Source organism: Miniopterus natalensis, chromosome 11, assembly GCF_054644295.1.
Source record: "Miniopterus natalensis isolate mMinNat1 chromosome 11, mMinNat1.hap1, whole genome shotgun sequence".
Classification (NCBI taxonomy): Eukaryota; Metazoa; Chordata; class Mammalia; order Chiroptera; family Miniopteridae; genus Miniopterus; species Miniopterus natalensis.
The window spans coordinates 71,114,477-71,135,976 of record NC_142091.1 but is presented as its reverse complement, the minus strand read 5'-3'; the positions used below and the strand labels follow the sequence as shown (position 1 = coordinate 71,135,976).

Sequence of the window (21,500 nt, the reverse complement as noted above, 5' to 3'; positions counted from 1 at the left end):
CCAAAGGCAGGCCCAGGCCAACGCACCTCCCCATCAGCTCTAGCTGGAGCCAGATCTAACTGAGAAAACTCGGTGTCAAGATCCCCAAGGGCTCTGACAAAGGCCGCAAGCTACCAGGGAAGGGGATGGGGATCGCCCTCACCCCACACCAGGCTCCAGGCCCCAGACCCCAGGAGGGAGAACCGCAGAGGAAGAAGAGAGCACAAGGGATTGAGAGATGAAGAGGGGGGCGAGGGAAGGCCACTGAGGGAGGGAGGGTCCTCGAACTCTACAGAGAGATGGAGGCTGTGGTTATGCATTACAGGGGCTGGAGGGATCTAGGGCAAGTGGTGGGTGAACTATTCCACTGATATGGCCTGGAGGCAGGGGGAGGACAAGATGTCCTGGAGCCCCCCAGCTCCGGACCCCACTGCCCCAACCCAGGGTTTTGTCCTTCCTTCCCTTCCTACTCCAGGCCTTGGCACTCTTGGGGGCTCACTGCTTATATCACACAACCTTGACCATCTGAGTGAGGGTTCTGAGGCACAGAGGGTAAGGGGCTAAATGGAAGTCACCCAGCACAGTCATCAGCGGTGACCAGGACCCTCGGCACGCAAAAAAGAGAGGCCCCCTTCCTGCCTCACTCCAGGCTGCCACCCAACTGTGAGCAGCTGCAGTTCAGAAGACCCAGGATCCTGTCCCAGCTCTGCTGTGGCCACCCTGAGTGAGCCTGACACATCACCTTCCTCTCCTGCCTCAGCACCCCATCTCAGAAATGAGGGGACAGCACCAGTACCTCCACTGATCTCCAGGTCTCCTGGGAGACAACATATGCAAAAACCTCAGGCCTGAGTGTGGCAGGTAAAGACAAAGGACGGCCAAGCCCCCTTCCCCTTGCCCACCTGCCCACCCCAAGTTCCAAATCTCTGAGGTGGAGGGTAGGGTGGGCCTTGATGGAGTCACCAGGAACCAGGACCAGGCAGGGCCAGACCTGTCAGGGGGCATGCTCAACAAGGCTGAGAGTCTCCCCTTATTATTTGAATAAGTAGCCCAGAGAGGGTGAGGGGCTTTCCCAAGGCACACAGCGCCAGCCAAAGGCTCCAGGTCAAACTTGGGGGCACCAACCTATCCTGTGGACCAATAAATCCTCAAAGTGAGGACACAATGCCCACCAAGAGCCCGCGCTGTGGGGCCGCACTGCAATCCAGCCTGACATCTGCGGAGCATTACTCTGCCAGGCACTGTCCTAGCCCCTCACAGGCCCTCGCTCGCCTAATCCCCGAGAAACGCTGAGCGGTAGGCACTGTGACACAATTATATTCCCATTTTACAGAGGAGAAATGGAGGCACAAAGAGGTGCGGAGATACGCCCAGAGGAGCGTGGTGAGCAGCAGAGCTGGGAGCAGACCCCGCAGCACACCCAGCAAGTGCCCAGGACCCTTACATCATCCGACCCCTGCCCCCAACCCAGGGGCTACCTGCACAGGGGGGCAGGGGCTGGAGACTTTGAGGTGGGAGAGGAGGCCCCCCATATACACATTCAGGCTGGGAGGGAAACTGAGGCCCAGGGGAAGGGCAGTAAAGAGGAAGCGGGTGGAAAGGAAGGGCAGGCTGCCGGCTGGGGCGTGGCCACCCCATTAGTGATTCAGTTAATGATTTCTGCTCCCAGCCCTTATCAGGAGGGCAAAGTCCAAGGGCAGCAGCCAATCAGGGGCCCTGCTGGACTGTTACCCAGCAGCCTCTGCTTCCAGGGCCCCCCAAGTCCTGGAAGCCCTTGGGAGTCAGGGAGTGAGGGCCAGGTGCCCAGGGAGAGGCCATTCTGCCCAGAGCGGCCTGTCTTTCTCCGAACAGCCTGCTTGGCGCTGCCTAAGACCCCAGGGGGCCCTCTGCCCAGGCCCCAGACTCAGGAGAGGCCCTGAGGCCAGCAGGTGGGAAAGAGCCTGCCCCTCTCCCCTGGACAGACCTTAGGCCCTCCCAGAGAGCTGGCTTCCTGGGGTGGCCCCCCTCCTCTGTTCACATAGCTATTGTTGCCTCCACTGACCCTGAGAACATTTCCTGGCCCCCTACCCCCTGTGTGGCCCGGGGTGTTGGAGAAAAGGGGATGAGTCAGACCACCCCCTCACCCCCCGCCATTTCCCCTCCAGCTGGACTCAGGACCTTGTGAGGTGGGGCTGGGACAGGAGTCCTCCCAGGGGCTCTGCGTAGACCTAGGAGGCACCTCATTTCATTTCCTTAATAGTCAGGGGTCTGGCCGCCTCCTCTCTCCACCTGCTCCCTGGGTCAGACTGTGAGGCTGGCATGGGGCACAGTGCCACCCCATCACACACTCCGGTTCAGCCCCAGCCTCCCGTCCAGCATGGGTGTCCTCTCCAACAGTCATCAGGTCCTCCTGCCCTCTGGAGCAGAGACGCTGGTCCCCATAGGAAGGCCACCCAGGGGAGACAGCAGGGGCTGGTGTCAGCTCTAACACTGGCTAACTCCCTTCACTTGGAGCCCCGGTCTTGGCCCCTGGGAAAGGGGGGCAGTGTTAGGCCCCATCCCAGAGCTGGGTGGAGGGTGGCTTTCAAACCAGGGTCCTGGTGCTCTAGGGGACCGGGGGGGGGGGGGGGGAGGAGGGCAGGCCCTGTCTCCAGTGTATATATCTTATCCAGAGACCAAAGACAAAAGAGTTTGTCTTTGTTTGGTGGCTAAAAAGAATCCCATGGCAAGTTCCATCTCCGGTCCAACCCACCTGCCCACCACGGAGGGGACATGAGGCCAGAGGAGAGAAGTTACCAGCCCAAGCCACCCATCAGATCTGGAAAGAGTGAAAACCCAGCCTCCCACCTCCAGCCCTGATGGGGCTCTAGAGGCTGTGTGAAGGTCCCCCAACTTCAGTGCCCTTTTCAGTACCTGCTGGAAGCACAGGTCCCCTCAGTTTCTAAGGCTTTCTCCACAACCGTCTGCTTTCGGGTGACACTGGCTGCTCACTCAAGCCCCACGTGCCCCTGAAATGAGGGGCCAGCACCCTCCCCCTTCCATGCTCCTTTCCTGGCTGAGATGAGGCTCATCAGAGCTGAAGGTATCATCAAGGCCTTCTAGGCCCCCTCTCATCTTGTAGGTAAGGAAAGGGGCCGAGAGAGGGTGAGAGCTCTGCACAGGGTCACATAGCTCTCGGTGGCCGAGCCTTCACCAGAACCTCTAAGGTCCTGTTGGTATCCTCCGGCACTGCCTTGCCCTTGTCCCTGACCGGGCTCTGGGAGTTCAAGGCCCCAGTCGGTCCATGTGATGAGGAGTACACCTGCCACTGCAACCCTGTCACCTGCTGGGAGCCAGTGCATCCTGCCCCGAGGGTCCCCTCTCTGCAGGCCCTGTGCCCGCCGAGCTGCGCAACTGTAGCCTCCCTCCAGGGGATTAGCAGGGCAGTCACGGGGGCCCAGTTGTACCAGCCTCGAGGGGGCCGCCCTGTCCCAGACTCCCACCCGAGGCCCAAAGCACCTTAGCCTTTGGCCCACCACGTTGGGCGAGCACAGCTTGGCCCATCCACACGCACAAATGCACAGCCTCCCACCCCTGCACTTTTGTACGTACACTCAAGAGCACACCCAGGCCTTGGCACTTCCCGGAGCTCCCTAACACCCCCGCTGAGTCCATACACCACTGCCCACCTGAGTCCCTGCCAGGCTGTCCCCTCCCACGTGGCCCTGGAGACCCCTGCCCTCAGCGCCCACCCCACCTTCCCCCATCTTGGGCTCTGGGAACACTACTCCAGCCCCTGGCTCCCTGCAGGCCCTCCTCAGCGGGCAGCCCCACACCACCCGCTGCTCCCCACAGACATTCTTGAGTCTCCTCTTATCTCTCTGGAGGGAGCAGCACAGCCTCCCCGCCAGGCCAGCCGCATGGCTGAGTTGTGGCGTCAGCCTCCACCCCCCACCCAAAGCCAGGAGGGAAAGTTTGGCTCAGGAGACAGGGAGCCAGGGCCAGCCAGGCCCATCCCTGTGCCAGGGCCCAGGGTTCTGGGAGAGGAGGCTTGGGAATATCTGCAGGAATCAAGGGGACCTGGCTCATGGGTTCTAGCAGGCTCAGGGCACCCCCAAAAAAGTACCCTACAAGCCAGGACTAGTCTCCTCTTCCTGCCTCTCCAGGGGCCCCTCGCTCCCATGAAGCCCCTCGAAGGCACCTAAAGGGCAGTGTCTGGGGAAAGCGAGAACCCCCGGGACTGATGGGCTGCCAGGACTATCACATGGCCCAACACCTCATTTAATTTTCTTCAAACCTGATTTCTTGGGTCTAGGTATGTTGGGGCGCCCAGAATCCTAGCATTGGGAGGCCTGGGGTTGGGGATTAGCAGGGCGGACTGCTTGGCAAGCAGGAGGTACAGAGGCTCCCGCCTCTAAGTCACAGAGAGGGAGAAACTGAGGCAAAGAAGGGCCTTCTCTCCCCCATGAGACCTGGGATCCGGGTACTGGGCTTGAAACAGAGGTCCTGATTCCAGGTCCTGTGGCCCAATAGCCTCAACACAGTGCCCCCTGGGTCACCCCAGCCCCCCAGGGGCAGGTTCGCACCACTGGAAGTTTCTGGATCACTGAGTTCTGGGTTCTGAATACACTGAGGAGCAGGGTGTAGGCTTAGGGACTGGGGAGAAGATAGGGCAGAGGCTGGGCTCCCCAGGTGGGTAGAGAGGGGCACAAAAGAAGCCAGAGGGTCTGGCAAGATGCTCCAGTGAGGTCTGAGAAGCGGTGGAGGCTGGGACATGTCAGCCTGCACCTCTGCCTCCCCCTCCCACACTCTGTCCCATCCCTCTTGAACCTAGCACCCAGGAGGAGTGTAGAGCCCTGGAGGAGGGGCAGAGGCTACTCTGGGAACTGAAAGGGGAGTGGGTCAGATGTTGGAGAACTCTAAAACCATTGCGTTGGGGGGTGGGGGGATAGAAGAAAATATTGGAAGGTGTGTGTAGATCCCAGCCCTGGGGAGGGCCCTTACAGGGTCAAGGAGAGGGGGCGAGGTCACTCTTGGGGTGGGGAGCACAACCAGAAGAGGCAAAGCTCCAGGGACAGGTGTGGGCACAGAACCCTTGGGGGGCTGGCAGGATGCAGCTCACAGCTTTGGGAGGGTCTCCATGTGGAAGTGGCTGGCAGTAGGAACACCAACTTCAAGAAGGTCCCAGGCCAAGGAGAGCAATCCGGGTAGGGAGTGGGGGTGGAGGGGTACAGTCCACTGAGGAGTGCTGGGGAAGGGTTCCCAGCCCCAATTAGGGGAGGGGTAGCTGCTTCAACGGGAATTACAACCTTGGGGGAGGGAGCATCCTTGCAGAAAGTGGGTGACAGTCTTCAAGGGGGTCCCAGTCTCAAGGAAGCACAGTGGGGAGGTCCCAGCTCCTAGGTGTCAGGCTTGGGGGGGAGGGCGCCAAAAAAGCACACCAGGGGCCTGGGTCTCTAGGTGGTGGTCCAAGCCTCTGGGGGGAACGCTGGGAGTGGGGTGCCAGCCTAAGAGGCATGGAAGATTCCAGCAAGTGTGCTGGGGGTCCAGGCCTGGGTGGGGTTCCAGAGAAGCACAGTAGAGGGCCCCCAGACTCTGGAAGGGATAAGTGCGCTAGGGGTGGGAGTTGCCAGAATTTGCGGGGGGGGGGCGGCTGGGGGGGCTGCAGGTCCTGGAAGGCATGAAGGAGGACCGAGCATGGAAGGGACACAACTCCAAAGAAGCCCCCGGCTGGTGACTGGGAGCCGGGAACCCAACTTCAGCGGAGGTGGGCAGTGACCTCCGGGGACTCCCAGCCCTGGGAGCCAGCCCAGAAGTCCGGTGCCAGCCTGAAAGCGGGCCCCAGCCTGCAGGAGGCGTCCTGGGGCTTCCAGCGTGGTGAAAGGGCGGTTGGGGGTCCCAGCCCTCGGGGAGGTCGGAGGGGGATTCCCAGCGCGGGGCCGGTCGCCCCGCCGGCCCGCGGTCCCTCACCTTCGAAGAAGCGCTGCAGCGCCTCCGTCTCGTCCACCACCTCCATGTCCGACCCGCCCGGCGCGCGCTACCAGCCGGCCCCGGCGCGCGGCATCGCCGGCGCGGCCCGCGCGACAGTCCCGGCTCGGCTCCCGCCGCGGTCCCACCAGCCCGCCGCCGCGCTCGCCCCGCGCGCCCCGCCCCGCCCCGCCCGCCCCGCGCCCCGCCCGCCGCGCCCCGCGCCCCGCGCCCCCTGCCGGCCGTCCAGCGCCCAGCGCCCCCTGCCGGCCGGCCCGCGCCGCAGCCCCACGCGGGCGGGGCGCGCGGCCCCCGGAGGCGCTGGCTAGGGGTCCTTCCCGGGTCGCGGGTAGCGGGGGACCCGGTGTCGTGCGGGGATGGAAGGGCGTACGGGTGGCCGGGGCCGGGGCTGGGGTCAGCGGCCACTCCCTGGCCCCTGGGGCAGGGGAAGATGGCAGGATTCTGAATCTTAGATTTTTAGAACCAAACCTCAGAGACATCCCCCATTTCCTCTCCTCACCCACCCCACCCCAGCAGTAGTAATAGCAGCCAGCATTTAATGAACACTTGTTAAGTGCCGGCCTGCAGGGGTTATCGCATTTAGTTCTCACAGGTACCCTACCAAGGGGACACTATAAGGTGCATTTTAGAGACGAGGAAACTGAGGCCCAGTGACAGTATGTGCTACGCGTGGAAGTGCTGTGGGGTGTAATTTCCTGGGATGGTGGAAATGTCGCCTGTGTTGTCCCATACGGTAGCCACTAGCCACTAGCCACATGTGCCTACCGAGCACTTTAAATGTGGCCATTTGAATAACTGAGGAACCGACTTCTCGATTTTATTTAATTGTAATTGGGTCAGATTTAAATAGTCGCGTGCGGCTGCAGCATTGGACAGCACAGGCCTAAGGGCTTCGAGGCAGCGAGGGTCCAAGGCGGCACTGAGAGCCAGGCGCTGGCTGACCTGGGGAGCTGCTCTGTCAGCACTGCCCTGTGCGGCAGGATGAGGCCCGAGGGTTTTACCTCCAGGTGAGTCCTATAAACCCACCTCTCTCATCCCTTTGCCTCCGCCCTGAGCGCCTCCTCACCTCGTCCTGCCCTCTGCACAGCATCCCTCCTCACCGATCCGACAACCCTTCCAAATCACTTTCTTAAAAACCGTAAATCAGATCATGCCATTCTTTTGCTAAAACCTGTGGTTTCCCTTTGCACTCAAAACAGCATCCAGTGCTCGCTTCGGCAGCACATATACTAAAATTGGAACCATGCAGACAAGGTTAGCATGTCCCCTGTGGAAGGATGACACCCAAATTCTTGAAGTGTTCCATATTTAAAAACACACACACACAAAAACCACCAGTATATAAACCTCTTGCCCTGGTTCCCAAGGCCTCATATGATCTGTCTCTGTCTGGGCCACTGACAGCGGCTCCTACTTTTCTCTCCATGGCTTGCTATGTCACAGCGACCAAGGCTTCCTTGCCAACATTCAAAACATGCTGACTGGCTAGGCACATGCTGATCCATCTGGCCACAGTGCTCGTCCCCACATGCCTGGTTCCTTCTCAGTGGCTGGGTCTCAGCTCACACGCCACCTCTCTGACGTCCTACCTAGAGCAGTTGCCCCTACCTAGGCCTCTCTCTCTTGCTGTAAAAGATTTTTATTTAGTGTTTTATTATTGTGCTCGCTCCAGAATGGAAGCCCTGTGAGGGTAAGAGATTTTTCTGGCTTGATCGCTGCTGTAGCTTCCTCACCAAGTACATTACCTGACACATAGTAGATACTCAATAAATATGTGTTGAATGAATGGATGACGGCATTTTCAAACTGTGAACTCCTAGACCTCTGAGATCTTGGAAGCAGAGAATTCTGGAATCCCAGAGCCAGCGAGTCATCTCACTATGGATGGCTCAACTCGCAGACTCTCAGGACCCTGCAAGTCAGAACCCATAAAACCTATCACACTTTTGCTGTTTGACACATAGCAAAACAGGAACTGTGGCCCAGAGGAGGGGGAGGACCTGCAGGCAGATCAAGTCGCCAGCCTAGCCAGCCTGGAGCTCTCAGCTCTGCCAGCCAGTGGCCCCTGAGAGGAGGAGAGTGGGGACAAGCTGGGCTGCCCAGTGGGGCTGGGGTGAGAGCCTTCAAAGCTGCTCCCACCCAGACAGCCCTCCCCCTCCTCAGTGACCAGCCATGGGGGAGGGGCGACCGGTGCCTGAGCCCCAGATGTGGCCCAGTCAGCAGGCCCATGGTGGCCGGCCCACCGAGGGGGGTCAATGCCATGACAGTTCTGGTGCTGGGGGAAGGGGGGCCTGGCTAGCGGGTGCCTCACAATGAGGTTTTGTCCCCGGGGGCCTCAAGCTGTTGCTCTTAGATATATAGAATGGGATTTTGCTGGAGGCCCCAGCTGTGCGTGCCCCCCCCTGCAGGGGCAGGGCCGAGAGGGGGGAGAGGGCCACACTGAGGCGCCTGTTCTTTCCCAGCTGATACACCCCAGAGGTTTCTCTCCCTCTGCAGCCTCCCTTAAGACAATTGTCATTCTCTGCTCTGCCTCTCCCCCACCCGGGTCAGGCTTGCCTGCGGACAAAGTAGACCCACCTACACCATGTGATTTTTTTAAAGTGAATTTATTTTAGGAGTTGCCCAGGGCCCACTGGAAAACCAGCTTCTTTGTAAGCCTCCCCCACCCACAGGTTTTTCAGTCATATCCCACATGGTGCCAAAATGTCCATCATTCAAGGGCCATCCCCATGAGCTAAGCCTTGCCTGTCTTGGTCATCAAAGGGTGGGGTCTGGAAGAGATACGTCTATTTTATTCCCAACACTCCAACTCCTCTGGCTGGATTATTGTCTCTGGGTAGCCTTGAAGTTGGATAGGAGAGGATGGAGCCTCCTGTTAATTCAGTGGGAGCTGGCCTGTTAGGGGTTCAGGCCCTGCCATCTCCCCTGACTCCATGAGGCCATGAGCAACTGTCCCCAGGGATTTTCATCTCTGGGCTGGGGGAAAGAGGTGGCTGAAATATCCCAGACTTTAGGGCTCAGCCAAGAATTAAGGCTACCATCTCCCAACTCACCCAGCTGGGGCAGAGTCCGGGGGTGGGGGTGGGACTGGGACTGGTGAGGGAACCCCAGGGAGCCTTGCATCGCCAGGACCTTGAGGGGCCCATGCATGGGGAGGAGTTCCCCTCTGCACCCTCTCCCCACCAAGCCACAGTGGGTGAGGGATTGAGAACTCAGCCCAGGCCCAGCAGATGTGCTGTCCCCTATGGCTGGCTCAGCCACTCCAAGGCCTGCCCTCTGGTCCTTACAGCCCTCATTTGTAAATCAGCCCATTATTCCTGCCTCACAGTGTATGTAGGTCAAGTGCCAGGGAAGTGATCAGTAAATGGTGCTTTCGACGGTTCAGGTCAGGTCCCAGCGTCCAGTGTTGGCCCCTGAGTGGCAGCAGGGCCAGGAGGAGGCAGCAGGACAGAAGGCAGACCTGGGGAAAGGGAAGCAGGGGCTTAAGGGTTAATGAGTAACCAGCTGGAGGCCAGCCCAGGAGAGGGTGGGGCTTAGTCAACTGGCCAGGCCTCCCTACCACAGGACTCCCGGCCTCCCGTGTGCCTCTCCAGCCCTGGCACCCACCCATCTTACTTAGGAAGCCCAAAGGGTGGTGAGTGGGAACCCAGACAGTCATTGAGGCCAGGGGCACAGCTTCCCTTGGCTAGAGCGAGAGAGGACGCCTGGGGCTGGGGCCCTTATGCTCTCTCCCACCTTCCTCCAAGCTGAGACGGAAGGGCCATCCAGAGTGGGTGCTGGGGGGTGGAGTGCCACTCCTCCAGCCTCTCCCAGAATTGCCCCTCAGGAGAGCCTCTCTGCTGGCTGTGTGACCTTGGGCAAACCACCCAACCTCTCTGGCCCTCAGTTGCTTCTACTTCTGCTCCACCAACTGAACAGGATAATTTGCAAACTGAATGAGACCATAGGGTGGAAGAAACACCAGAGTCCTAGGCTGGGAGGGCTGGCTTCTGGCTCTAGATCTGTCCCTACCACCTGAGTGACTGTGAGCAGGTCCCTTATCTAGACTTTTCCTCTTCTGTTCAGAGAGGCCTTGAGTGAAGACAGACCCATGCCTGTCCCGAGCCCCTCGCCAAGTAGAGTCACTCCGGACTCACAGGTGGGGCGCAGGGTTTAGGGAAAAGTAGGTCAAGGTTAGGTCAAAGCTTGGCTGGGTCAGTGCCTGGGCCAGACCCCCCTCAGGGTGGGACTGGCTGGAGGAACAGCGCCACCTGCTGTGTGGAGAGGGCTGGACATGGGGGTGGCAGGAGGCCAAGGTGCCTACCCTCCCTGTCTCTGCAGCTGCTCCCCAGGTCCTACTGTCCTGGAGCCAGGTTGGGTTGGGTCCCCTGGGCCTAGCCAGGTATTTTGCATGCTCCAAGGGAAGCCCTCAGAAAAGACTTCCAGTGGCTCCTGCATACCCGGATAGGGGGGTTCAGTGGAGTCTTCCTCCCCTGCCCTAGCGCTGAGCACTGCGGGGGGGAGGGGGGGGCACTGTCAGACCAGCCTGGTCTTGAGCAGTGCACTTACCCCCTTTGAGCCAACAAGCTCCCTCTCCCAAGGCCCTAATGGGTCAGACAGATCCCCTGGCATGCAACTCACACAGGCAGGGGCCTCTGGTCTCTCAGCCACCTGAAGGGTGGTCCTGGATCAGGGCTTTGACAGCAGTGAGGGCCAGGCTCAGGTGTCCCCTCCCACCACTCTGCCACTGACCTCAGCAACAAGCCCCCGTCCCCACCTTCTGGGAAGAGAGGTCACTCAAGGCAGCCAGCGTGCTTCTACATCCAGTTTATACACAGCTCTATACAATATACAGAAACCTTTATATACAGATATATTTATAGAATAAGCTATATTAATTTGTTTTTCCTTTTTACAGCAATATTAGTTTGGAACTTTCATACATTGAGTACAAAAAAAGGGGAGAATGGCACATAGAGTGCATGAGCGTCGTGGGCCCGGCTGCTCGCTCTCAATTGCATATGGAGGTCACCCAGGCCCCTGCGAGGATGGGCCAGCGAACGGCTGGGAGAGCTTGTGCTGCGGGTCTGGGGGACAGAGTGGGGGTCAAGCTGAGCCGAGCTGGGCTGAGGGGGGTGGCTCAGACCCCCCCCAAGTGTGATGTGGGAGGAGGGGAGAGACACGCAGCAGGCCCACCCTTCAGGTGGGGCAGGTTAGGGGTGGGCTGACCCTGGGGCATCCCGGGCTGAGTCCAAGTGTGCCCCGGCACCAAGCCTGTAACCCTGTGTGGCTGCAGCCTTGGGGTGGGGAGTCTGTCCCTGATGGCTCAGTCCTGGGCATGGGTGGGCACTATGCCCCCTTAGAGGTCTCAGGCCCACCTCAGCAGAGGAGGAATTAAAAGGCCAGACCGAAACTCTCCCTGCTATTGGCCAGGATGCTTGATGGAACGTTACTCTGATTTATGATTTGTCTTTTTTTACACTCTAGGAGCCACTGATTTGTCTTGCTTCTGTGCTAGGCCCAGGCTATGCCAGCAGTGGGGCCCTCAGCAGGGGCAGGGGCCTGGAACCTGGTGAGAAGTGGGAGTCACAGAGGGAGGGAGGCCCAGCTCCCTCCAGTCTCTGTGCCCATCTGTCAGGGTGGGCAGGGGTCCCAGGGCAGGTTCTGGGCCAGTCCCAGCTGTGTGTGGGGTTGGGGTCAGGGTCAGGGCTCAGATACAGTGATCATGAGATAGGGGTCCTTGGTCAGGGTAGCCTAGCTCACTGGGAGACCATGGGCAGTGCTGGGGGGGGGGGGGGGAGGGGGAGCATGCCTCCAAGGAGATGAAGGCATAAGTGGGTGGTCAACGCCTGGGCACACAAGTTTTCCAAATCAGGGGTCAGAGCAGCAGACAAGGAGGACAGGTGATGTCCAAAACTGAGCTTGCCCTGTGTCCCCAACCACATCATGATCACTGGCTATTTTCTTGGCAGGCTGGGGAGGGGATGGCAGGCAGGTGGGTTGGGTGGCGTAGGCGCCCCAGCAGCCCCTTCCTCAGGAACAGCGCACACCCATGCACATGCACACACACGCCCCACGCGAGCATGCACTCAGCCTCTGGGAAAACGCCTGGTCTCCACCACCCCACTGCCTCCCCAACCCAACAGGAAGGAACCCCTCAAGTGAGGGCTGTGGAGGCCTCAGGCTAAACCAGGAGAGCCCAGAGCCCCTGACTCTCCTGCACTCCCCACCAACAGTGAACAGGGAGTCTCTAGCCAGGTGCCACAATGCCCCACTTCCTGTCATCCGAACTAGGGACAGGAAGGAAGGAAGCCCAGGTGAGGCCAGTGAGGAGGGGAGTGAGGGGAGTGGAGGTGTGTTTGGTTTCAGATCCCAGGGCCCGGGGCTGCCCAGGCATGGGGGGAGGTATGTGAAAGAGTTATATGGGGCCCTCAAAGGGAGAGGGATTTGGGTGTGCTCCTTCCTCCCAGGGCACTAACTGCAGCCAGGGGTGGTCACACCTGTGCCCTCCATCCTTTGAATGACCAGGATCCCTAGGAGTAGAAGACAAGCCAGGAAGTAATGAGCAGGTGGGGCAGGTCTGGGCGCCCAGGACCCACTGACAGAGAGGTAAGCATGAGGGAAACCAAGCAGAGAAGGGACGTCCTGACCCCACCCTCCTCCAGGCCACTCCAGGCCCCTGCCCTGCTCAGAGGGGGGGCTACTGGACCCATGATTGAGGATGGGGGGCTTGCAAGCCCAGGATACACCCTGAGCCCACCCCAGCAGCTTCTGTAAACATACACAGCACTGCGGGCCCCCTTGGCTGGGGGTCACCCCAGGGGCTGGCCAGCAGGCACCAGATCTGGGGGGTGGCCAGCCTAGACCACAGATGAGAATGTATAGGGAGGGGGCCATTCTTCTTCTCAGCCCTGGGAGAGCAGCCAGAGGGCAGTGAAAGGGAGTCAGTATGCCCACTGCCTGTCCTGGAGTAGGGGGTGCCAGGATGCCTCTGGGGGGTGGTCAGGCTGGCAGGCTGCCCCAGGCTCTTCCCCACTCCCCACCCCTCCACTATCTGGAGGGCCCAGATACCAGCTGCCTTGGCTCTGGGGGTCCTAAGCTGAGGTAGGGATATGGACCCCCAGCTCAGCAGCAGTACCTCAAGCCTGAGGCTAAAGTGGCCCCTGGGGCCTCTCCTCAAAGCTGCCTGGCCCTGGGGGCAGCCACCTGGAGCCCGAGGGGCCACCTGCTCTGGAGCAGGCCTCCGCCGGCAGCTCCTGGGTGCTAGCGTGCTGAGATGACCAGGTCACCCTGCTTGGTGGGGCTGGCCCTGCGGCCAGTGGGGGTAGAAGTCCGGATCTTGTCCACAGCCAGGCACTCCTGGCTGCTGAGGCTCGTGGGCGTCAGGTCCATGAGTTCCCCCGAGGAGCTGAGTGGGAAGGAGGGTGACAGCGAGATGCCTGAGGAGGGGTCTGCTGAGCCAGCAAAGCGCCTCGGGGGCTTGGGCACCAGGTTGGGCTCGAACTGGGCACGGAGCAGGATCTCTTGCTGGCTGGGGGACTTGGGGCCCTCTGCGTAGTCGCTGGTGGGGCTCTCAGGTACCACCATGCAGTAGAGGTCCTGGAAGGAACTGCTCTTGCTGTCCAGGTTGAAGAGGCTGTCAATAAACTCTGCAAACTCCAGCACCTGAGGGCTGGGAGAATCCCCCAGGCGCCCGTTGTGCAGCGCCAGCTCTCTGCGGGGGGCTGCCCCACTACCCCCCTCTTCCTCCTGCTCATTGGCCACTACACTGGGGGGCCTCTCAGGAGTGGCGCCCCCGCTGCCTGGGGCCGCCTCTAGGGGCTGGGTGTCCTGTGAGTGCTTGGACAGGCTGTCGGCAGCCAGCAGCTCGGTGCGGGAGCTCAGGGACGGGTTTTCCTCTGGGATGGCAGGGTCGATATAGAAGAGGTGGCCCTCGTCGCGCTCCAGCACCGCGTGGAGGCTGGGCGAGCCTCGGATGCTGCGGAAGCCCGAGGATCGGCGTGAGTCAAAGCTGTACAGCGACTCCGTGTCCGAGAGGCTCTCCATGGTGGCCAGTGGCGCCCGCCGAGCCTGCAGCTCCGCCGCCAGCCGCTCCTGGGTGGACAGCAGCAGCAGCTCCACAGGGTCCTGGCGGGCCGCCGAGGCTGCAGCCACTGGGGACAGCAGCCGCCCCTCCGAGAAGCCCTCCAGGCTCATCTCAGACTGGGACTTGCTTCTGCAGAGGGCAGGACAGGGAGGGGGTGAGACTCAGGAGGGGCACAGAGACTGACCCCCCAGCTCCCTGGTTGGAGGAAACTTAGGGAAAGGATCGAAGGGAAAGTTCATTTAGGGGTTGTTAAACTGTTTGGGGCAGGGACCCTTTTTAAAAAAAACAAACAACTCACAAGAACCCAAGACAGAAAATAGACCAATGCTGGGTTGAGCTAGGGTGGGCACCCTGATAGCCTGAGGCCCTGGTGAAACAGTAGGGCTTTGGGAGACCTGCTGGGCTGCCTGCAAGGTGTTCTGAGCTCTGTCCCTGCCTCCCTCACACTGGAGTCCCCCCTGCCTTGCCCATGGAGTGTCACCCTCTGCTAGGCAGGAGCCCTGGAGCCTCTGAGCTGTACAACCGTCTGCAGGGAGCGAATGAAGGTTGGGGGAGCGGGGCGTGCAGCAGTTACAGTGGTGAGGAGGGACACAGGCTCCCTCATCTGGGCATGCAGCTGCCTCAGGAAATGCAAGGAAGGTAGGGAGAGATGTCCAAGTGCCCCTCAGAGGACCAGGAATCAGTCGGTCACCCTTGTCATCAGACTCTCGGCTATATGTGGGCCCTCTCTGGGCTCAGTACCTGGGCAGGACGGGTCTCAGAGAGGTAGAAAGATCCCCCGGTAAGAGCACGACCCCCCAAAGAGTGTGTGAATGTGGGAGGTGTCTGGGAGCATGTGTGCACAGTGTACACACTAGCTGTCTGCATGTCTCCAGCCCACGTGTGTCTGTGTGGCTGGGTTTGGGCGCAGGCGCATTCATTCGTCCCCATGCAGGCTGCTGTCGAAGCGTGTGCCCCTGTGTATCTCAGCCTCTGTCTTGGTGGGTACCCTGTACACGAGTGTGTCTGCATGGGGCTGTGTGCGCCAGGAGCTGCTTGGGAGGCACATACCTGCACGTCAGCTTCAATACAAATACACGGATACACACGCAGGCGTGGATGTGAGTGCAGGGCGTCTGTCTGTCTGGGTCTAAATGGGTCTGAGTGAATCTACGTTTGTGATGAGGGGTCTGTGTATCCTTAGATGCCCACTAGCCATGTGGGTTTCAGGGATGGCAGGCCGTGGGAGGGGGGTCAGTGGGGAGAGCAGGGCAGGGGAGAGCTGGAGAGAAGGGCAAATTCGCCCCTTCATGCATGTGTGTGCAGAGTCATGTGAGCACTCGGGCTCTGTCTGTGCATGGGACACACATATGCACAAGCACACATGCTCTGAAACCACACTTGTGGCCACTGCACACACCCTCTGGGCCAGGAGGGCAGGACTCACCTGACGCTGCTGTTTCGGTGGTCTGCAGTGGGCAGCTCCAGGGCGAGGCCAGTGGGCACTGGGGGCCCCGTGGGCAGCGGCTGCTGCTGGAAGATGAGCTCGGGAGTGAGGTCCACCTCGGTGGGGCTCACCATGACCTTAGCAGCAGAGAGCAAGGCTGTCTTCCCCTTGTTGTAGTTCTCCAGCACCTGGGGACAGGATGGAGACGCTGGTGGTGGTGGAGGGGTGACAATCATATGTGGCCAGGCCCCATGCCCCTTCCCCAGGTCCCTTCCCCTCCAAGAAGGCCTGGACTGGCCCTGTGACTGTGTCTGGCCCCACAGATGGGCCAGGTCAGAGTTTTCCTTCCCTGTGGTCAGCCTTTCTGTGGCCGGGTGACAGCCGAGACCTGCCCCTGTTTGGCTGTGCATCTGTCAACTGCCAGGTGGCCTTCAGGGCCTCTGAGCTCAGCCTGTCTCAGGAAAGGGTCCCTGTGAGTCTCTTAAACCCCTCCTCACCACAGAACCAAGTGGCCATGCAACAGAGCAGGGGTGCAGAGGCCAGAACACGAGTGGACTCCCAGCCCCACCACAGTCCCTGGGGACTCTGGCTAACTTCTCTGAGCTTCCACACCCCAGCCTGCAATATGGGGATGGAGATCTAGCGCCTGAGGTACTGCAGGGCTCTGAGAGGTGCCCCACCCAGCACTACCCAAGGCCTCACCTTGTTGAGCCCCTCCATGACCACGTAGGGGAGGTGCTCATGCAGCATGGCCGGGGAGATGATCACCTCGTTGAAGGCCTTGTTGTCACCCCAGATGGCGAAGTACGTGGGCTCCTCCTGCTCGCAGCAGCTGAGGGGGCACAGGGGCCAGGGGGAAGCTGAGGGTGGGAGACAGCCTGGCCTGGACCCCCAGGCCCTGGCTCTGTTCTCTGCCCTGGCTTAGCAGCGGTGGGTGGACTTGGAGGCCTCATGCCCAGCCTGGCCAGCAGAGCTGTATCCCTGGCTCTTGGCTCTCGTCTCGGTCTCGGCCCCCATCCCCACCCCACTTGGCTAGGAACATTTACTACAAACAGAGGCCCAGAAAAGCTGACCTTGAGCCCTCAGCCACAGTCCCTATACAGCCTTCTACACCCTTGTGACCTGGGCCATACCTGCTCCACCCTGGGCAGGACCCAGCTCACAAGCCCAGCCCTCTAAATGAAGTGACAGAAGTCAAGCGCTTGCCCATTCTTTTCTCTCTCCTCCACCCTTGGTCACCCACTCCCACCCCTACACACAGCTATCTGCCACCTAACCACAGAGGTGACGTCAAGTGACAACTGAAGCATAAGCTGGCCAGGCCTCAGGGTGACCGCTCCAGGGCATCTTCTTTTAAATAGACCACAAGTAGTAAGAGCAGCCCTGGGGGACACCAGGAAGAGGCTGACACTGGGGACAAGAGAGGAGCCTGGAGTCCCGCTCGGGGACTGGCCTTTGTTCCCCTTCTAGGGCCCTAGGCTGGGACAACCCCTGCTGTGGGTGCCCTGGGCCATGTCCCAGCCTCCACACCCCCAGTGCCCTGGAGGCTACAGCTCCTGTCTGGACGCTGCTCCTTCCCAGCTGAAGGGGCGTGAGCAGCACCTACCAGCACTGCTCCGCTGGGTGGTTGTGGACCACATGGATGATGCGGCCGGGCGGGTAGAGCGGAGTGCTGGCCGACAGGGCAATGGTCAGGTCACTGGGGTGCGTCCAGAGCCGGGTGTTGGACAGGGTGGTCACCTCCGCCTCCTCCGGCAGCTCCGACTTGGGGATACATTTAGTTGCCCCCACAATAATTCGCCACTGTGCGGGCAGGGGGGAGATGGGGACAGCTGAGCAGCAATGGCTGGGTGGATGGGGACAGAGGTGCTCAGATGGAGGGCTCATAGGTGACAAGTGGGAGCTGGCGTGGCCATGGGACAGAGGGATCAGAAGGGGATGATCCTTTCCCTTGGCTGCAGAACAAGCTGCACCTCAACACCCCCCCCCCCCAGGTGAGTGCCAGCACCCCCCTGAGGCGGACACCACAGCAGGCTTTGGAAGGGGTCTTCCTGTCACACACTAGAAGCTCAGAGTCGGGGGATGGCTTTCTCCTGACTTTACGCAGCTGGGTGGGACAGGAGCCAGGACTCAGGAGTCCTCAGTTGAAAACTGACTCAGCTGCAACTTGCTGTGTGAGCAAATGCAAGTCCCTTGCCCACTCTGGGCCTCAGTTTCCCCATCTGTACAAGGACAGGTAGGGGATAGGTGGGATGAGCTCAGAGATGCTGAGGGTCTGATGGCCTGAGGTTCCCAGGACACCAACCACACCCCAACCTGGCTGCACTTGGCTGGGGCTGCTGTGCTTTGGGCCAAGGGACAGGCAAGGCAGGTGGCAGACAAGGTGCCCACAGCCAGGGTGCCCAGGCAGGAGGGCAGGAGGGAGCTCACTTTGGGCTTGGTGCTTCTCTGCAGGACATCCAGGAGCTGTCTGCGGAAACCCTCCAGCTGGGAGAGGCCAATCCTGGGGGTGGAACAAGACGGGCGTCAGCCTGGCTGGCTAGAGACCAGTAGAGGCACAGGGTGAGGGGGCAGCCAGAGCAGGCACATGCCTGGCCCCAGGAACAGGAAGACTCAGCTGTCAGGGTCACAGGGTGGGCGGAGGGGAGTCTGCGGCTCAGCAGGGCCAAGTCAGGGAAGGGGAGGCCAGGCAGGGTGGGTCCTCTAGGCTTGGACACCTGAGGGCATGGAAGGGAGTCTGGCGTCCTTCATCCCTCGTCCCTTGTCCCTCGGGGAGATAGAATCTGAGTTAGAGAGCTGTGGATCCCAGGTGAGGCTCTAAGGAGGGAGGAACAGCCCAGGCTGGGGTGGCAGAGAGAAGGAGCAGTGACTCACCTGGGGACAAGGTCTTTGCCCAGAACCACGGCTGTGACAAATTCCTTGGAGTACTCCATGGCATCCTCACTGCAAGGGAAGCAGAGGGGGCACTCAGGTGGGGAGGGCACCCTGCTCGAGCACTCCTGGGGGTAGTGTCTAGACTCAGGGCCTCCTGGGGAGCTCGCAGGTGCCAGTTGGGCTTTGCCCGAGGTAGATCTGAGGTCCTCCTGGCATATGACAGAGACCCCTCTGTTTACCAGGCCCCCTCTGACCAGAGCCAGACTGCCCAGTAGAGCCCCAGCCCCGGAGAACACAGAGGGCCCAGGCAGCTCACCTCAGCAGGCCCCCTGGTGGGGAGTAGGCGAAGCACTTGAGGGTCGGGTACTGGGGGCGCAGGAGGAAGGAGAGGATGGCGGCGGTGCCTGCACCCAGGGAGTGGCCCACCACAATCAGGCCATAGTGTTTGGTTCCGCGGCCCTGGCGACCGAGAGAAGCCTGAGAGCCCTGCCCCACTGTTTGACAAGCTGTCTTAGCTGATACCAGGGAGATGGAGGAGTCCTCCCAGGGTCCTGGGATCAAGTCTGTGCTGCATGGTTGCTGGGGCCATAAGAGCCAAACTGGGCCCCCACAAAGCAACTTCTCAGGGAGACTATTCTACCACACTCTTATTCATCCTTCAAAACCTTGCTCTTTGGAGAAGCCTTTCCTGATTTTCCAGGAGACTCCCTCCCTCCTAGACAGTGCATTTGCACCTGGGAATGACCCTTATATAAGGTTACACTCTGTTATAATCATTTGGTCACCTGCCCCGATCCCTATGCCCCAACCACTAGACTGGGATTGATGCATGGAAAATGCCTTACCAGGTCTCTCCCGAAGGCCTGGGACAGGACCATCTCCTGCTCCAGCTTCTTCTTGATGTACTCAGCTGAAAGGACCATTCCCTGGGTGAGGAGGAACAGGGTGGGTGCTCAGAGAAAGGCCAGGGAGAGAGGGAGGCCTCTCAGAGAGAGACCAGCAAAACCACAGCGACCAGCAGCTCACTACCCTGTTCTGCTCACTTCCCCCTTTGGCCCCATAACGACCTGTCTGTGGCACTGGTGGATACTTTACGATGTTTGCATTTCACAGATGAGAAAACTGAGGTTCAGAGGGTTTGTGTGTCTAATAGAAACCAGTGTGATCTCTTCCCAGCTGCCTCCTTAGGCTCTTCTGGGTCAGGATCCTGGCCGGGCAGGGCTGTGGGGGGTCCCAGCCAGCGACACACCTCTCTGACCAATCTCTACCAGTGAGTCCAACAAGCAGGGAGGACCCCACCCCACCAACAGGGCAGGTCGGCGTGCTGGCAGGGGAGAAGACGGGGCCCTCGGGGCCCACGAGGAGGGTACCTTGTGTCCCAGCCAGGTGCCGTGGTGCCCCTCCACGGGGAGGCGCTCAGCATCACCAGTCAGGTCTGTCAGGGCGTCCTTGTGGAGAGAGGGAACAGGTGAGGGGCAGGGCTGTGAGGGGATCCCCAGGGGTAGGCAGGGAGCCACAGGCAGCGTACCTTGGGGGACAGAGTTCCCCGAATGCTGATCACCACCTTCTTCTTGTCATGGTCCACCGCCACATAGAAGGGGGTTTCGTACACCTGGGAGAAGGGTGGCTCATGAGCCTGAGCAGCCCTGGGATGGGGCCAAACTCAGGCTAGTGACCTAAGCAGGTCTCCTTCTGGCCGGGGAATCTGTCTCCACCAGTCACTGGGCCCCTGCCAGTCCGCTGGTCCCATAGACGGCACAGTAGATCCCTCCCGGCCCAGGTCACAGCCCACAATGCCTCCCAGGTGCTGCCACCCTGCCTGCTGGGTCCAGAGAGATGGCTGCCCCATCCCCAGGGCCTTGCTGCTTCCTCCCCAGGTTCCTTCCCCCAAAGGCTGAGGCTGGGGAGCTCTAACCCTGGGCGTAGGGTTGGGGTCACTTCCAGAGAGGAGGTGTGGGGAGAAGGGCCCATCTCTGGTCTGCCCAGCTAGGGGAGGTCTGGAGGTTGCTGCTGGCAGTGCCAGCAAAGCCAAGAGCTCCCACTGACTGTGGGACAGCTCAGGTGCCCAGGCCCGTGCCGCCTGCTCCTGGCACCAGGCCGCAGCCCCGACTGCCTCTCCGCAGCCTGCAGAGGCCAGAAGCTGGGGGATGCTGCACAACAGCCTGGCCCAGCCGCCCGCGCCCTCACCGCGTCATGGCAGGAGGTGTAGACAATGTCCACCGCCGTCATGTTCTCGTCCAGGAAGTGGCGCCGGATGGCAATGGCGTTGCAGCCACAGCAGTTGTCTTCTTCGATAGTGACTCCCGGGGCAAACCGGGGCCGTGCGGGGCACAGGCAGCACCTGGGGTGGGGTGGCAGGGGCTCAGGGCCAGGGGCCTCCAAAACAGCAGTTTTTTCTGTCATCCCCTCTGGACCCCTCTTGCATCCCCACCCCCTCCCAATCCTCCTGCAAAGTTCTACAGGCCAGTTCCCAGCCCTTGTCTCACTTGGCTTCTTGGCAGCAGGTGACCTGTGATCTGGATGGTTCTTCCCTCCCCCTTGAGTGCCCTCAGTCCGGGACTGTGTCTCCCTCGCCAGCAGTCTCCTTGGCCCGTCCTCTCACCGAGGCTCAGAGGTCAGTGCTGGAGTCCCCTTCCCTCTGGCACACCCGCTCCGCAGGGCCTCATCCAGTCTCGGGCTTTAATACCACCCGGGTGCTAATGAACCGCTCAGGTGCTCCCATCCCACCACCAGCAGGGCTTCAGCCTCCCCAAGTCCCAGGCGCCCGTGCTCCCCACTGCCCTCCACGCCCTGCCCACTCACCCCTCAGTCCCATGCTCAGAGCCATCTTCAGGTCCCCTCCCCACCTCACAGCCCACATCCACTTGGTCAGCACATGGGTTCGCACTACCTTCAGAGTCATAACCAGACTCTGACAGCCTTCCCTGGCCTCCGCCCCTACCCCTGCTCCATGACGCCATCATCTCTGCCTCGGTGGTCACAGTGGCGCCCTGCCCGGTGTCCCTCATCTACCTCAGCCCCCTACCTTCTCAACTCAGCAGCCAGAGTGAACCTTGCAGATAAAAGTCAAGCCACATCATTTCACTCAAAACCTCACAACGCGGCCCTTCTTGCCCAATGTCAGAGCCAGGTCCTTTCAGCGGCCGGGCCCTGCCCCATCTGGCCCCAGTTCTCCAGCCCGCTGCCTCCGACTTCCCTCCGGCCACAGTG

At 60.6% G+C, this 21,500-nt stretch overlaps 2 protein-coding genes and 1 non-coding gene across 3 annotated transcripts in view; 1 reads left to right on the top strand and 2 right to left on the bottom strand.

Moving 5' to 3' along the window:
- MYRF (myelin regulatory factor) overlaps nucleotides 1-6,003 on the bottom strand; it is a 33,616-nt gene extending 27,613 nt beyond the window's left edge. Inside the window, exon 1 of the mRNA XM_087821911.1 lies at nucleotides 5,908-6,003. Within this exon, the coding sequence (XP_087678037.1) occupies nucleotides 5,908-5,953 (46 nt within the window). The 5' untranslated portion in view covers nucleotides 5,954-6,003. The remainder of the gene's footprint in view (nucleotides 1-5,907) is intronic.
- A 1,127-nt stretch (nucleotides 6,004-7,130) lies between these two features.
- Nucleotides 7,131-7,237, top strand: LOC148092080 (U6 spliceosomal RNA). The gene has a single exon (XR_015715355.1). It is a non-coding gene; the product is annotated as a U6 spliceosomal RNA (small nuclear RNA).
- A 4,457-nt stretch (nucleotides 7,238-11,694) lies between these two features.
- DAGLA (diacylglycerol lipase alpha) overlaps nucleotides 11,695-21,500 on the bottom strand; it is a 28,233-nt gene continuing 18,427 nt past the window's right edge. Inside the window, exons 11-21 of the mRNA XM_016200473.2 lie at nucleotides 20,478-20,631; nucleotides 19,819-19,902; nucleotides 19,661-19,738; nucleotides 19,136-19,216; nucleotides 18,607-18,749; nucleotides 18,291-18,359; nucleotides 17,847-17,919; nucleotides 17,023-17,219; nucleotides 16,119-16,248; nucleotides 15,417-15,604; nucleotides 11,695-14,119 (exon numbers count right to left, since the gene is read on the bottom strand). Coding sequence (XP_016055959.2) covers nucleotides 13,168-14,119; nucleotides 15,417-15,604; nucleotides 16,119-16,248; nucleotides 17,023-17,219; nucleotides 17,847-17,919; nucleotides 18,291-18,359; nucleotides 18,607-18,749; nucleotides 19,136-19,216; nucleotides 19,661-19,738; nucleotides 19,819-19,902; nucleotides 20,478-20,631 — 2,149 coding nt within the window. The 3' untranslated portion in view covers nucleotides 11,695-13,167. The remainder of the gene's footprint in view (nucleotides 14,120-15,416; nucleotides 15,605-16,118; nucleotides 16,249-17,022; nucleotides 17,220-17,846; nucleotides 17,920-18,290; nucleotides 18,360-18,606; nucleotides 18,750-19,135; nucleotides 19,217-19,660; nucleotides 19,739-19,818; nucleotides 19,903-20,477; nucleotides 20,632-21,500) is intronic.